This window comes from Ceratotherium simum, chromosome 7 (genome assembly GCF_057802395.1).
Source record: "Ceratotherium simum simum isolate JZ-2026a chromosome 7, ASM5780239v1, whole genome shotgun sequence".
Taxonomy (NCBI): Eukaryota; Metazoa; Chordata; class Mammalia; order Perissodactyla; family Rhinocerotidae; genus Ceratotherium; species Ceratotherium simum.
The window spans coordinates 24,680,838-24,698,140 of NC_141906.1; the positions used below are offsets into that span (position 1 = coordinate 24,680,838).

The following is a 17,303-nucleotide window of genomic DNA, read 5'->3' on the forward strand; positions in this document are numbered from 1 at the left end:
ATAACAAGAACCCACACAATAAGGAACAACGCTGACAGGGGTGGAAGAGGCAGAAATACACCTGAGAAAGAAAACGCTGAGGAAGAAAACACACCCTAGCTGTGGTGCTTCATGGCTTGGAGTAATCTTATAGGTACCAAGCTTTCCCTGGAGGTGCATGGGGGTCTGAGTGAGGATCTGTGCCACAATAAGCGTTTCAGCCTTTAGATTCAGCACAACAGAGATGAGATTCCATATTACTTGGCTTTTTTGGCTTTCAACAGGGAATGCCCCAATAAAAACATCAAACTTTAGAGAAAGAAAAACCCACTGTTACAGAGTTCTTGAACAGATTCACCTGTTGCAAAAACCAACATAGAATCACCAGAAAAAAATTTGCATAGTCCATTGGTAAAAGAGACTCACTAAGCTCTGAACACATCTTAGAGAGGCAGGAGGCAGATGGGCCCACTACCACAGGGATGGAGACTCTGGTGGCAGCCATTATTGTGACTCAAGTTAGTCATGCAGACAGGGACACTGGTAGATATCATTTGATTTCTTCATCTAGCCTGTTTGAACAGGTGTTTTCCACACCCACTAGGCCACTGGTTCAATCCAGCACAGCCAGGGTAGACAGTCCATCTGAAGGACTGGCCCTACCCATCAACAAGCCCCTTGTGGGACCTGTAGGCAGGTTGTGTGGGACCTCTCAAGTAGGGTGACTGGGGTGGGCCTTTGTTAGTGGGGTCTGTGGGCCCATGGGTGGTGGGGGTGTCAGTGGCAGTGGATTTTTAACACTGGGCATCTCAAAGAGCCACACAGGGTATCTTCCACAACTTTCAACACCTGAAAAGATTGTGTGCTGTTGCTCCTGGGGCAGGTCCCAGCCACCTGTGATCCTGAGAGAGCTAACAACAACTGTGCTGTAGAGAGCTGCAATGGAGTGCTACAGTAATTTTGAGCTATGAGCTTAGCAACCAGTCACACTGGGGGCCTGACTCAATTAACTGAAAAACAGCAGTACTTGTGCACTATCAGACCTCACAGTGAACCATGCCCAGGCTTGCCCAACTCAATAAAGTGACCATACCAGCCATATTTGACTGAGCTTACAACCATCTGGCCCAGGGGGCAGCCTAGACTATCTGTGTGCCCATAACAAAAGTAACCCTGCCACAATATAAGGGCAGACATACCCCACACAGGGGATACTCCTGGAACACTGTGAACAGGTGATGAGAGGGAAGAATACAACTGGGCCCCAAAAGGCATTTCTTTCTTACATAAGCCCATATTTCAAAGGTCAGGAGACATAGGTCATCTATCTAATACGGAGATATGAGTACAGAGAAGTAGGGAAAATGAGGAGAAAAAGGAATATGCTCCAAATAAGGAAACAAGGCAAGTCCTTGGAAAGCAACCAAAAGAAACAGAGATAAACAATGTACCTGATAAAGAGTACAAACTAATAGTCATAAGGATGCTCACTGATCTTGGGAGAATAAAGGATGAACATGGTGAGAAATTCAACAAAGATTTGAAAAATATAAGACAGAACCAATCAGAACTGAATATTACTATAATGGAAATAGAAAATTCACCAGAGATAATCAATAGCAGAGTAGATGACACAGGAGAATGGATCAGCAATCTGGAACAAAGAGTAGAGAAAGTCACTCAAGCTGAAAAGAAAAAAGAATTAAAATGAATAAGGATAGTCTAAGGAACATCTGGGACAAAATCAAGCATACTAACATCCATATTATAGGTGTCCCAGAAGGAGAAGAGAGACAAAGGGTGGAGAAGCCAATATGAAGAAATAATAGCTGAAAATTTCCCTAAACTGAAGAAGAAAACAGACATCTAGATACAGGAAGCACAGAGAACTCCAAAAAAGATGAACCCAAAGAGGCCCACATGAAGACACATTATAATTAAAATGTCAAGAATTAAAGATAAAGAGAGAATCCTAGAAGCTACAAGAGAAAGGCAACAAGTTACACACAAAGGAAACCCCATAAGGCTAACAGCAGATTTCTCAGCAGAATCTTTACAGGCAAAATGAGAGTGTACCATATATTCAAAGTGCTGAAAGGAAAAAATATACAGTCAAGAATTCAAGAATATTCTACCCAGCAAGGTTATCATTGAGAATGGAAGGAGAGATAAAGAGTTATCTACACAAGCAAAAACTAAAGGAGTTTATCGCCACTAAACTGACCTTACAAGAAATGTTAAAGGGACTTATTTAAGTGGAAAAGAAAAGACCACAAATAGGAATAAGAAAATTGTCAAAGAAAAACTTGCTGGTAAAGACAAAAATACAGTAAAGGTAATGGATAAACTACCTACAAAGGCTATATGGCGTCAAAAGACAAACATAATAAAAATATCTATATCCAAGATAAGAAGTAAGGGATACACACAAAAAAATCAGGTTAAATATGATACCAAAAACATAAAATGTGTGTGGGGGGGAGTAAAATTATATGTCTTTTAGTAAGAGGACAAACTTAAGAGACCATCAACTTAATATAGACTGTTATTTACATAGGTTATTATAAACGAAAGTCAGACTAACCACAAACCAGAAACCTATAAAAATACACAAAAAATAAAGAGAAAGGAAGCCAAACATAATGCTAAAGAAAGCCATGAAATCACAAGAGAAGAGAGCAAGAGAAGAAGAAAGGAAGAGAGAAGAACTACTAAAACACCCAGAAAAAAGGTAATAAAATGGCAATAAGTACCAACTGATAAATAGCTACATTAAATCTCAATGGACTAAAGGCTCTAATCAGTAGACATAGAGTGGCTGAATGGATAAAAAAATAAGACCCATATATACACTGCACACAAGAGACACACTTCAGACCTAAAGACACAAACTGAAAGTGAAGAGATAGAATAAGATCCTCCATGAACATGGAAACAAAAAGAAATTTGGGGTAGCATTACCTGTATCAGACAAAATAGACTTTGAAACAAAAGCTATAACAAAGGCAAAGAAGGGCATTATATAATGATAAAGGGAACAATCCAACAAGAGGTCATAACACTTGTAAATATCTATGCACCCAATATAGGAGCACCTAAATATATAAAGTAATTATTAACAGACATAGAAGGAGACATTTACAGCAACACAATAATAGTTGGGAACTTTAACATTCCACTTACACCAATGGATAGATCATCCAAAAAGAAAATCAGTAAGAAAACTTTGGCACATCATTCCTTAAATGACACGTTAGACCAGACGGACTTAGTAGATATATACAGAACATTCCATCCAAAAACTGCATAATACACATTCTTTTCAAATGCACATAGAACATTCTCCAGGATAGATAATATATCAGGACACAAAATAAGTCTCAATAAGTTCAAGAAGACTGAAATAATACCAAGCATCTCTTCTGACCACAATGATATGAAATTAAAAATCAGCTACAAGAAGAAAACGGGAAAAGCTACAAATATGTGGAAGTTAAACAAAATGCTACTGAACAACTACTGGCTCAATGAAGAAGTCAAAAAAATCCTGGAGAAAAATGAAAATGAATCTATTGCATACCATAATTTATGGGATACAGCAAAAGCAGTATTAAGAGGGAAGTTTTTAGAAATATTGGCTGACCTCAAGAAACAAGAAAATTATCAAATAAACAATCTAACAAGTCAACTAAAGTAACTAGAAAAAGAACAGAAGAAAGGAAATAATAAAAATCAGAGTGGAAATAAATGAAGTAGATAGTAAAAACAAAAAAGAAAAAGAAAAAAAAATCAATGAAACTACAGCTGGTTCTTTGAAAAGTAAAAGAAAAAAAAAATGACAGACATTTAGCTAGACTCACCAGCAACAAAAGGGAGAAAGGTCAAATAAAAAAAAATCAGAAATTATACAGGAGAAATTACAATGGATACCACAGAAATGCAAAGGATTACAAGAGAATACTATGAAAAGTGATGTACTAACAAATTGGATAATCTAGAAGAATAGATAAATTCTTAGAATTAAACAAACTTCCAAAACTGAATCAAGAAAAAAAGAAGAATCTGAATAGACTGATCACTAGTAAGGAGATTGAAACAGAAATCAAAACCTCCCAAAAAACAAAAGTCCAGAACCAGATGTCTTCTCTTGTGAATACTACCAAACATTCAAAGACTTAATACGTATTTTTCTCACACTCTTCCAAAAAATTGAAGAAGAGGGGATGGTTCCTAACTCATTCTGTGAGGCCAACATTACCTTGACATGAAAACCAAAGACAAAACAAAAAAAGAAAATTACAGGCTAATTTCACTGATGAACATAGATGAAAACATTCTTAACAAAATACTAGGAAATAGAATATAGCAATATGCTACCAAGGTCATAAACTGTATTCAAGTGAGATTTATTCTAGGGATACAGGGATGGTACAACATCTGCATATCAATCAACGTGATACACTACGTTAAAAAAATGAAGACTAGAAATCACATGATCATCTCAATAGATGTAGAGAAAGCATTCCACAACATACAGCATCCACTTATGATAAAAACTGAAAAAAAAAATGGGTATAGAAGGAAAGTACCTCAACACAATAGAGGCCATATGACGACCCACAGCTAACATCATACACAATGGTGAAAAACTGAAAGCTATCCCTTTAAGATCAGGAACAAGACAAGGATGCCCGCCTTCACCACTCTTATTTAAGATAGTTTTGGAAGTCCTAGCCACAGCAATCAGGCAAGAAAAAAAATGAGTGATCCAAATTGGAAAGGAAGAAATAAAACTCTCACTATTTGCAGATGACATGATTTAATACATAGAAAGCCTAAATAATACACAAAAAACTATTAGACATAAAGAAATAAAACAGTATAGTTGCAGGGTACAAAATCAACATACAAAAATCTGTTGTGTTCCTGTACGCTAACAACAACATAGCGGAAAGAGAAATTAAGAATACAATCTCATTTACAATAGCTACAAAAACAATAAAATACCTAGGAATACCTAGAGGTGAAAGACCTGTACATTGAAAACTAAGAAACATTGTTGAAAGAAATCAAAGGAGACACAAAGAAATGGAAAGATATTCTATGCTCATGGATTGGAAGAATTAATGTAGTTAAAATGTCCATAATCCTAAAGAAATGTACAGATTCGATGCAATCCCTATCAAAGTCCCGAAAACATTTTTCATGGAAATAGAACAAAGAATCCTAAAATTTATACGGGACAACAAAACCTCTGAATAGCCAAAGCAATCCTGAGAAAAAAGAACAAAGCTGGAAGTATCACACTCTGTGACTTCAAAATATACTACAAAGCTATAGTAGTCAAAACTGCGTGGTACTGGCACAAAAATAGACACACAGATCAATGGAACAGAATTGAGAACCCAGAAATAAACACACAGATCTATGGACAGCTAATTCTTGACAAGGGAGCCAAGAACATCCAATGGAGAAAGGAAAGTCTTTTCAATAAATGGGACTAGGAAAACTGGACAACCAATGCACAGAATAAAAGTACACCATTATCTTACACCCTACACAAAAAAATTAATTCAAAATGGCTTAAAGAACTGAATGTAAAACCTGAAACCATAAAACACCTAGAATAAAACCTAGGCAATACACTCTTTGACATCAGTCTTAGCAGTTTCTTTTTGAATACCATGTATTACCAGGTAAGGGAAACAAAAGAAAAAATAAACAAATGTGACTACATCAAACTAAAAAGCTTCTGCACAGCAAAAGACAAGACAAGAAATAACAAGTGTTGGAGAGGATGTGGAGAAAAGGAAACCCTCATACACTGCTGATGGGAATGTAAACTGGTGCAGTTACTTTGGAAAAGAATATAAAGATTCCTCAAAAAATTGAGACTAGAACTACCATATGATCCAGCTATCCCCCTTATGGATATTTATCCAAAGAACAGAAAAGCACAAATGTGAAAATATATTTACCCCTGTGTTCATTGCAGCATTATTCACAATAGCCAGGACTTGGAAACAACCTATATGGCCGTCAATGGTTGAATGGATAAAGAGGATATGGCATATATATATACAATGGAATACTACTCAGCCATTAAAAAAGACAAAATCTTGCCATTTGCAACATCAATGATGGACCTTGAGTGTATGCTAAGTGAAGTAAGTCAGACGGAGAAAGCCAAATACCATATGATTTCTCTCATAAGTGGAAGATAAAAACAACAACAAAACAGACACATAGATACAGAGATTAGATTGGTGGTTACCAGAGAGGAAGGGAGGGGAGAGGCAGGCAAAATGGGCAATAGGGTATGTGGGTATGGTGACAGATGATAACTAGTCTTTGGGTGGTAAACATGATGTAGTCCACACAGAAATCTAAATATAATTATGTGCACCAGAAATTCATATAATGTTATAAACCAATATTACCTCAATAAAAATATACATATGTGTATATATTAATGATTCAGTTTTTCCATATCATTACCAGAATTTCACGTTGTTTCTAGGTTTTAATTTATCCATTGCCATGGTTTTGTAGTGATATTCTATTCTGGTTTTAATTTCCATTTGTACATTGCTTATGATGTTGAACATTTTTCATGTGTCTATTTTCCAGTTGTATGTTCTTATCAGTGAGATGACTGTTCATATTTTTTGTCCATTTTATAATTGAATTTTATTTTTTTACTGTTGAGCATGTGTGTGTGTGTTGTGTGTATGTATATCGGATATGCCGTGCAAATATTTTTCGCATTCCATAGCTTGTCTTTTCATCCTCTTAATAGGGTCTTTTGCAGAGCAAACGGTTTTTGTTTTTTATTTTTATACAGTTTAGTTTTTCTTTTTGTGTGTGTGTGAACTGTGTTTTGGTGTCAAGATTAAGAACTCCCCCTAGTCCTGGATCCTAAAGATTTATCCCATTAATTTTCTAAATACTTTAGAGCTTTAAATTTTACATTTAAGTTCATAATCCATTATTTTGAATTCATTTATAAGGTACAATTGAGAGATTTAGGTGAAGAGGTTTTTTACTTTTTTTTTTTTTTTTTTTTTTTTTTGCCTATAGATGCCCAACTACTCCAGCAGACTTTTTCGAAACACTGTGTTTCCATTACAGAATTGCTTTTACATATTTGTCAAATGTCATTTGGGCATATTTGTGGGGGTCTATTTCTGAGTTCTCTGTTCTGTCCCATTGATCTTTATGCCTATCCTCTGCCAATACCCACTCTTGATTACTATAGCTATACGTCTTGAAATTGTGAAGACTGTTTCCTCATTTTATTACTTGTTTTCAAGTGTTTTAGCTATTCTTTTGATATTCTAGATAAATTTTAGAATAATATTGTCTAAAAAAATCTTGCTGGGATTTTTATAGAAATTGCATTTTACCTATGTATCAGTTTGGGGAGAATTGATATCTTCTCATCCATGAACACTGTATGTCTCTCCATTTAATTGAATGTTTAAAATATTCTTTCATCAGTAATGTATAGTTTTATCATACATAATAATACAAATATTATTATACTATATAACAGTAATCACCATTCTACTTTCTGCTTCTATGAATTTGACTACATTAAGTACCTCATAAGAGTGGAATCATATAGGTTTTGTCCTTCTGACTGATTTTTTTTCACTTAGCGTAATATCCTCAAAGTCTGTCCATGATGTAGCATATGACAGAATTTCCTTATTTTTATGCCTGAATATATATAACACATTTCTTTACCTATTCATCCACCCATGGACATTTAGGTTGCTTCCACAACTTGGATGTTGTGAATAATGCTGTAATGAACATGAGAGTACATATATCTCATCAAGATCCTATTTTTACTCTTTTGGATAAATATTCAGATGTGGGATTATTGGATCATATGGTAATCTATTTTTAATTTCTTGAGGAACATCCATACTCTTTTTCCACAGTGGCTGCACAATTTCACATTCCCACTGACAGTGCACAATTGTTTCAATTTCTCCACAACCTCACCAATAATTCCTTGTTTGATTTTAAAATTGCCATCCTAATAGGATGTGTGTTGATATCTCATTGTGGCTTTGATTTACATTTCCCTGGTGATTACTGATGTTGAGCAGCATTTCATATACCTATTGGCCATTTGTATGTTTTCCTGTTAAACAAGAGAGAAGACAATTATAAAATGTATAGTGCTTCTGAAGTAAAAAAGAATAAATGTTTCAAGATACTGGGAATACAGAATTACATTTGATATTCCTGAGAGGTAGTGTTAGATGAGTCCCAAAAGAGGCCTATTTAGCTTGTTAGCATGGAAGCCACTGGTGAAATTGACAAAAACACTTTCAGGTGATGGATGGGATCACAGAAAGACAAACTAGGGGAAGAATTATTTCAAGTTGAGAAAATAAAGATAGAAAATCTTGACAACTTGTTGGAGGAGTTCATTAAAAGGACATGATCGCTGGTTGACCTGCGAGATGGACGTAGGCAGTTGCAAGCTCCTCACCCTCACCCGCACCCTTGGATTGTATGCTCTGCCCACAGTTCCCACAGCCTTAGCCATTTTCGAGGATCTATCCTTGAGAGAGCAACGTGTTGTTGACACCATCTCTATGGTATACGAGACTGAACCCTGTTACAGTTTCTATATAAATTTTAAAATTCTGGAAGGCAGGTGAGTGCAAAAATTTACTCATCTTGGGGTCACCCAAGGCAAGCCTTGTAAGTAATTTTCCTTGATATTAACCCTGCCACCTACCAATATAGAGTGGTCTGCCTCTTTCTTGGTCTCTCCATGCCCTCAGTGTATGGAAACCAGTTTATGAACCAATACTTGTTCTAGAACTTTTGAGGTTAACTTGAGCAGAGAAATAGGGTAATACATGGAACGTAATTATACATCAAGAGGTGCAGTTATTTTGTAGGATTTTAAAATGTGTGATGGTTAAGAGGGACTATTAAATAATTAAATGCAATTTGATAGATATAATTAACTGAATTAGAGAGAGACAATGTATATTCTTTTAAGTTGAACAGTGAGAGATAAGAATACAAATTCAGTTTATTCTATATTCCTCATATAATTACCATAGATCATGAGACATTAATATAAAATTATTGTTTCATTCAGTCTACCACTTGTTTATTAATTTAGAAGAATATCAAATATTAGAAAGAGATGTTTAATTTACTTAGTGGATTCACAATTAGAGATAAGATGAAACAAGCTGTTATTATTAATATATTTATATACATATACTGTTTCTTACATTTGGTTAAGAGAACTATCTACTTCACTCTCCAGACTGTTTGCTTTCAAGACCTTCTTGAAGGAAACTGGATATCAAATTATGATGTAGTGAAATAATGTGTGGGTCCTGGCTAGAAAAGATCTACTCAGCCTAGGAATAGATTCACTAAGATGCTCAGAGACTTAAAATTCGTTATATTAATGACTTCATAGGATACTTTCTAGCTTCCCTTTCAGGAAGTAGTCATTGAAATAAAAGTATTTTGTTAGTGATTAAAAAGATATAGCATGTATTTTCCAGGGGAATGTAGCGACTGACTCTCAATATGGAAATTATAATCAGTATTTGGAAACAGGATTATCTCCTTTGACTTTATTCAGTTTTTAATAAAAAATATACAATTTAGGTTTTGCTCATGGAAACATGGATTAATTATCAGACTTATCCTTCACAGATATGAGAAGGAAAAAAAAATCCATAGAAAAGTTGATGGGCTGGTCAGTGATGTTGAGATTCTAGAGACATATTTTTTAGAAGTGCACTTTTCAACAAGTTCCATCTCTGTGGCCAAAAGAGTACTCCCAAAAGATTTTATCAGATCCTCCATAAACAGGAATTCTTATCTCTTCTGGAAAATGTCCACTCATATGCCATGAGATTTGGTATCCTTAGAGCCTGAAAGGATTCTTATGACACAGTCTCGTATCTGCTTGGTTTTCACCCCATAGACAACAGGGTTCATAGTGGGAGGCAAGAGCAGATAAAGATTGGCCACAATGATGTGACAAGATGGAGGAATTGTGTGGCCCCCAAAGCGGTGGGAGAAGAAGGAGAAGAAAGCTGGACTGTAGGAGAAAACAATGGCACAGATGTGGGCAGTGCATGTGCTGAAGGCCTTCTGCTGAGCCTCTGCTGAAGAGAGGCTGACCACTGCCCGGAGGATCATGGTGTAAGAGACTGTGATGCACAGGATGTCAAAACCCCCAATCAGGAGGGCAACCAGCAGACCATAGATGGCATTGACCTTGACATTGCCACAGGATAATTTGGCTACAGACATATGGTCACAATAGGTATGGGGAATTATATGCCCTTTGCAGTAGGGCAGGTGCTTGGTGAGAAAAGCAAAGGGAATGATGAGAAACACCCCTCTCAGGAAAGTAGCAAGCCCAGCCTTTGCAATGACTGGATTGGTGAGGGTAGTTGAATAGCGCAGAGGGTAGCAGATGGCCACATAGCGGTCCAGGGCCATAAGCATGAGCACTCCAGACTCCATCCCTGTGAAGGTATGGATGAAGAACATCTGGATCAGGCATTCATGAAAGCCAATTTCCTTGAGATGAAACCAGAAGATGCAGAGGGCTTTAGGGATTGTACTAGAGCACATGACAAGGTCAGTAAGGGAAAGCATGGCCAAGAAGTAGTACATGGGCTTGTGCAGTGAGTCTTCATAGCAGATGAGGTAGAGGAGTCCACAATTCCCTACTATAGCCACAACATACATGGAGCAGAATGGAAAGGAAATCCACTTGTGTGTATCTTCCAGTCCTGGAACTCCATTAAGAATGAATGAGGCTGGGGTCATGTCTGTTTTATTCAGCATTAGCATGATTAATTAGGCTTAAAATTTATGTGAGTTTTCCTAGAATCAGTAAAGAGAAGCAAAATCATAGTTTATTGTTACTATCTCCCTCTCACTCCCATGATTTAAAATTCCACAGTACATTTTAATGATCAAACAACCACACATTTTAAGAGTGGGGAAGGGCTTTTTTATTTATTTTCTTAATTTATCAGTTAATTCACCTGTTCTTTCAAGAAATTATTATTGATCAATCCACATTCTCATCACAGACACTGATTATACATGAATAACTTAAAAAAGAAGGGAGGACTTCAGCATCATGGCGGAGTGAGCTTTCCTGTAAACTCTTCCCCTGATAAGATACAACAAAAGGAACAGTCACAGACCAACAACGGACTGCTAGACAGTAAAAAGCAAGATCGGAAAGATCCACACTGCTGCACATCTGAGAGTGGAACATGCTGGGCCCCCAGAGGAAATGGGGAGAGGTAAGGAGAACTCCTGTCCCTCTCCATCAGATCAGTGATCCCGGTCCACGCTGCTCCCAGAGAGGGGGGAGGGGTGGCCATATGCAGGGAAACCGTAGCTGTTCGAGCACTCTCAGTCAGTGGGAAACTCCCACACAGAGGCCTGGGAACAGCTACAGGGCTACCATCAACATCTGAGCACCCCAGGAGAGCAGATAATGAGGGGCGAGTGAGAAGCCCCCCATGCCAGGGACCCAGCAGGCAAAAGAGAGAGCCCCCTCCCCCGCAAGCTGGACATTACAGCTCAGCTGACCAGACCAGACCAAGTGCCCTGTGGATCTCAGCAAACAGCCAGAACAGAGTGCATGGGGCTCAGATTACACAGCCCTTAACCCCGACGTGGTGGTGGTGGGGGAAATTACAGCCAGATATTTCCAGGATTAGGAAAAATAAAACCAATACAAGAACCAGAATGCAAAGGTACATGAAATCACCAGACCAGAAGGAAAATGACAAGCACCCAGAAACCAACCACGAAGACACAGAAATTCATAACCTAAACAACAGAGATTTCAAAATAGCTATCATAAAAAAACTCAATGAAATATGAGACAACACAGGCAAACAATTCAATGAGATTAGGAGTTTCTTCACAAAAGATATTGAAATCATAAGGAAAAACCAATCAGTACTGATGGAGATGAAGAACACAATGGAGGAGATAAAGGAGAATATGGAATCTTTAAAGAACAGAGCTGACAATATGGAGGAAAGAATTAGCATTATAGAGGATGGGAATACAGATATGCTCCAGATGGAAGAGGAGAGAGAACTAAGACTAACAAGAAATGAAGAAAGTATCCAAGAAATATCTGACTCTATTAGGAAATATAACATAAGAATTATAGGTATTCCTGAGGGAGAAGAGAGGGAAAGAGGAACAGAGAGCCTATTCAAGGAACTAATAGCTGAGAACTTCCCATATCTGGGTTAGGAGCAGGAAATACCAGTAAATAAAGCCAATAGGTCACCTAAATATGTCAACAGGCAAAGGAGCACTCCACGACATGTAGTGGTCAGGCTGTCCAAATTCAATGACAAAGAAACAATATTAAGGGCAGCTAGACAAAAACAAAAAAATAACGTACAAAGGAACTCCCATCAGGGTCTCAGTAGATTTCACAACAGAAACTTTACAGGCTAAGAGAGACTGGAATGATATAGTCAAAATACTGAAAGACAAAAACTTTCAGCCGAGAATACTCTACCCAGCAAAAATTTCATTCAAGTATGATGGAGAAATAGTAACTTTCCCAGATAAACAAAAGCTAAGGGAGTTCATGGCCACGAGACCCCCACTACAATAAATACTTGAGAAGGAAATACAAGAAGGCCTTCAGGCTTGAAAAAAAGAAAAGAAACGGAATACAAAGCTTGATGCAAGCAGAAAAATAGGTAGACAAAATCAGAAAAATAGTAGATCTTTACCAGAATAGGATAGCAACCACTTAAATACCAAAATCAAAGATCAAAGGAAGGAATTCACCAAAAATAAATATAACCTCATCACTGTAAACACACACTCACAACACAAGATAGAATAAGGTATAACAAGAAAGACTTAGAAGAGGAAGAGGAAAGTGATTGACTTGACTTAGTATAAGGAAATAAGAGGCCATCAGATAATGGATTATCTCATACATAAGATTTTTTATACAAACCTCAAGGTAACCACTAAACAAACAATCAAAACAAAATCATATATGATAAAAAAAGAGAGAACTAGAAGAGTCATAAAATGCAACAACCAAACTGAATTCTTTGTCTGAAACAAATGGGACAACAAAGGAAATGCAAAAGAACTGGAAAATAAGTAACGAAACAGCAATATTAAGCCCTCATATATCAATAATTACCCTAAATGTAAATGGATTGAACTCTCCAATGAAAAGATACAGAGTAGCAGGATGGATTAAAAAGCAAGATCCAACAATATGCTGCCTCCAGGAAATACGTCTCAACTATAAAGAGAAGCACAGGCTCAGAGTAAAATGATGGAAGACAATACTCCAAGCTAATGGCAAACAAAAGAAAGGAGGTGTTGCCATACTCATATCAGACAAAGTAGACTTCAAGATAAAACAGGTTAAGAGAGATAAAGAAGAGAAATATATAATGATAAAAGAGACACTCCACCAAGAAGATTTATCACTTATAAATATATATGCACCCAACATAGGAGCACCAAAGTACAAAAAGCAACTATTAACAAATCTAAAAGGAGACATTAACAACAACACAATAATAGTAGGGGATCTTAATATCCCACTTACATCAATGGATAGATCATCTAGACAAAATATCAATAAAGAAATAGTGGACTTAAATGAAAAACTGGAAGAGATGGACCTAGTAGACATATACAGAGCACTCCATCCAAAGTCATCTGACTACACAGTCTTCTCAAGTGCGCATGGAACATTCTCAAGGATAGACCATATGTTGGGAAACAAAGCAAGCCTCAATAAATTTAAGAAGATTGAAATCATAACAAGCATCTTTTCAGACCATAATGCTATGAAACTGGAAATCAACCATGAAAAAAAAAAAAACTAGGAAAGTGACAAAAATGTGGAGATTAAACAACAATCTACTGAACAACCAATGGATCATTGATGAAATTAAAAGAGAAATCAGAAACTATCTGGAAACAAACGAAAATGAAAATATGCCCTACCAAATCATATGGGATGCAGCACAAACGGTCCTGAGAGGGAAACTCATGGTGATACAAGCCCACCTTAACAAAGAAGAAAAAGTCCTAATAAGCAACCTCAAATTACACCTAACAGAACTAGGAAAAGAAGAACAAACAAAGCTCAAAGTCAGCAGAAGGAGAGAAATAATAAAAATCAGAGCAGAAATAATAGAAATTGAGACCAAAAAAACAGTAGAAAGGATTAATGAAACAAAGAGTTGATTCTTTGAGAAGATAAACAAAATTGACCAAACCCTTAGCCAGACTTACTAAAAAAATGAGAAAAGGATCAAATAATAAAATTAGAAATGAAAGAGGAGAAATTACAATGGATACCATGGAAATACAAAGGATTATGAGAAATTATATGCCAACAAATTGGACAATCTAGAAGAAATGGATAAATTATTAGACTCATACAACCTCCCAAAACTGAAGCAAGAAGAAATGGAGAATCTGAACAGACCAATCACAAGTAAAGAGATTGAAATAGTAATCAAAAACCTCCCAAAAAATAAAAGTCCAGGACCAGATGGCTTCTCCGGTGAATTTTACCAAACATTCAAAGAAGATTTAATACTCATCCTTCTCAAACTATTCCAAAAATAGAAGAAGATGGAACACTTCTTAACTCATTCTATGAGGCCAACATCACCCTGATACCAAAGCCAGACAAAGACAAAGAAGGAAGATTACAGGCCAATATCGCTGATGAATATGTATGCAAAAATCCTCAACAAAATATTGGGAAACCGAATACAACAATACCTTAAAAAGATCATACACCATGACTAAGTGGGATTTATACCAGGGACGCAGGGATGGTTCAACATCCACAAATCAATCAATGTGATCTACCTCATCAACAAAACAAAGAATAAAAACCACATGTTCATCTCAATAGACGCAGAGAAGGCATTTGACAAGTTAAACATCCATTTATGATAAAAACTCTCAACAAAATGGGTATAGAAGGAAAGTATCTCAACATAATATAGGCTATTTATGACAAACCCACAGCCAACATTATACTCAACGAAGAAAGGCTGAAAACCATTCCTCTGGGAACCGGAACGAGGCAGGGCTGCCCAGTCTCACCACTCCTGTTCAACATAGTACTGGAGGTTTTGGCCAGAGCGATTAGGCAAGAAAGAGTAATAAAAGGAATCCAAATAGGCAACGAAGAAGTGAAACTCTCACTATTTGCAGATGACATGATTGTATATATAGAAAACCCTAAACAATCCATTGGAAAACTAACAGAAATAATCAACAACTACAGCAAAGTTGCAGGGTACAAAATCAGTCTACAAAAATCAGTTGCATTTCAGTGTGCTAATAACAAACTAACAAAAAGAGAGCTCAAAAAGATAATACCATTTACAATTGCATCAAAAAGAATAAAATATCTAGAAATAAATCTTAGCAAGGAGGTGAAAGACCTATACAATGAAAACTACAAGACATTATTGAAAGAAATTGACGATGACATAAAGAAATGGAAAGACATCCCATGCACATGGATTGGAAGAATAAACATAGTTAAAATGTCTATATTACCTAAAGCAATCTACATATTCAATGCAATCCCAATCAGAATCCCAATGACATTCTTCACGGAAATAGAAGAAAGAATACTAAAAGTCATATGGGGCAACAAAAGACCCTGGATAGCTAAAACAATCCTAAGAAAAAAGAACAAAGCTGGAGGCATCACAATCCCTGACTTCAAAACATACTACAAAGCAATAGTGATCAAAACAGCATGGTACTTGTACAAAAACGGACACTCAGATCAATGGAACAGAATTGAAAGCCCAGAAATAAAACCACACATATACGGACAGCTAATTTTCAACAAAGGAGCTAAGAACATACAATGGAGAAAGGAAAGTCTCTTCAATAAATGGTGTTGGGAAAACTGGACAGCCACGTGCAAAAGAAGGAAAGTGGACCATCTGCTATTGCCGTTCAAAAGGATTGACTCAAAATGGATCAAAGACCTGAAGGTGAGACCTGAAACTATAAAACTCATAGAAGAAAATATAGGCAACACACTATTTGACATTGGTCATAAAGGAATCTTTTCAGATAACACGCCTACCCAGACTAGGGAAACTAAAGAAAAAATAAGCAAGTGGGTTTTATCAGATTAAAGAGCTTCTACAAGACAAATGAAACCAGAATCAAGATGAACAGACCACCCACCAGCTGGGAGAAAATATTTGCAAAACATATATCTGACAAGGGGTTAATCTCCATAATATACAAAGAACTCACACAATTGAACAACAAAAAAATAAACAACTCTATCAAAAAATGGGCAGAGGAAATGAACAGACAATTCTCCAAAGAAGATATACAGACGGCCAATAGGCACATGAAAAGATGTTCAACATCACTAATCATCAGAGAAATGCAAATCAAAACAACACTAAGATACCACCTCATGCCTGTTAGAATAGCTATAATCACCAAGACAAAAAACAACAAATGTTGGAGAGGATGTGGAGAAACAGGAACCCTCATACACAGCTAGTGGGAATGAAAACTGGTGCAGCCTCTATGGAAAACTGTATGGCGATTCCTCAAACAATTAAAAATAGAAATACCCTATGATCCAGCTATCCCATTACTGGGAATCTATCCAACAAACCTGAAATCAACAAGCCAAAGAGGCTTATGAACCCCTTTGTTCATTGCAGCATTATTCACTATAGCCAAGGAGTGGAATCAACCTAAATGTCCTTCAACTGATGATTGGATCAAGAAGATGTGGTATATATATATATACAATGGAATACTACTCAGCCATAAAAAAAGACAAAGTCATCCCATTTGCAACGACATGGATGGGCCTGGAGGGTATTATGTTAAGCGAAATAAGCCAGAAAGAGAAAGACAAACACTATATGATCGCACTGATATGTGGAATATAAACCAACACATAGACAGAGAAAACAGTATTGTGGTTACCAGGGACAATGGGGGTGGGCACAAGGGGTGAAGGGAGACATATATAGGGTGATGGACAAACAAAATGTACAACCCAAAATTTCACAATGTTATAAACTATTAAAACATCAATAAAAAAAAAGACAGATGCCCATCCTCATAGATTTATATTTGAGTGTATCTCTGTTATGACGTCTCTAAAGAGATTTTTTAGGATACCTTACTTAACTCTTAATAACTATATACATCTCCCTGTTGACGTGCACTTAAAAAAGAATTTTTTGGTCACCTCATCAATGACTGAG

General features: G+C 36.5%; 1 protein-coding gene across 1 annotated transcript; it reads right to left on the bottom strand.

The window, feature by feature from the left end:
• Positions 1–9,876: 9,876 nt before the first annotated feature.
• Positions 9,877–15,259, bottom strand: LOC101407282 (olfactory receptor 52N4). Its single transcript, XM_087433996.1, has 2 exons — positions 15,238–15,259; positions 9,877–10,820 (listed from the first exon to the last, which is right to left on the bottom strand). The coding sequence occupies exons 1-2, from the start codon at positions 15,257–15,259 to the stop codon at positions 9,877–9,879; spliced, it is 966 nt and encodes a 321-aa protein (XP_087290122.1).
• Positions 15,260–17,303: the final 2,044 nt, after the last annotated feature.

Coding starts and splice junctions, on each gene's coding strand:
- LOC101407282 (XM_087433996.1), bottom strand. CDS start 15,259: ATGTCATCTGCAAATAGTGAGA. Junction 10,821..15,237: donor GTCATCTGCAAATAGTGAGA/GTTTCACTTCTT, acceptor TGAATAAAACAG/ACATGACCCCAGCCTCATTC.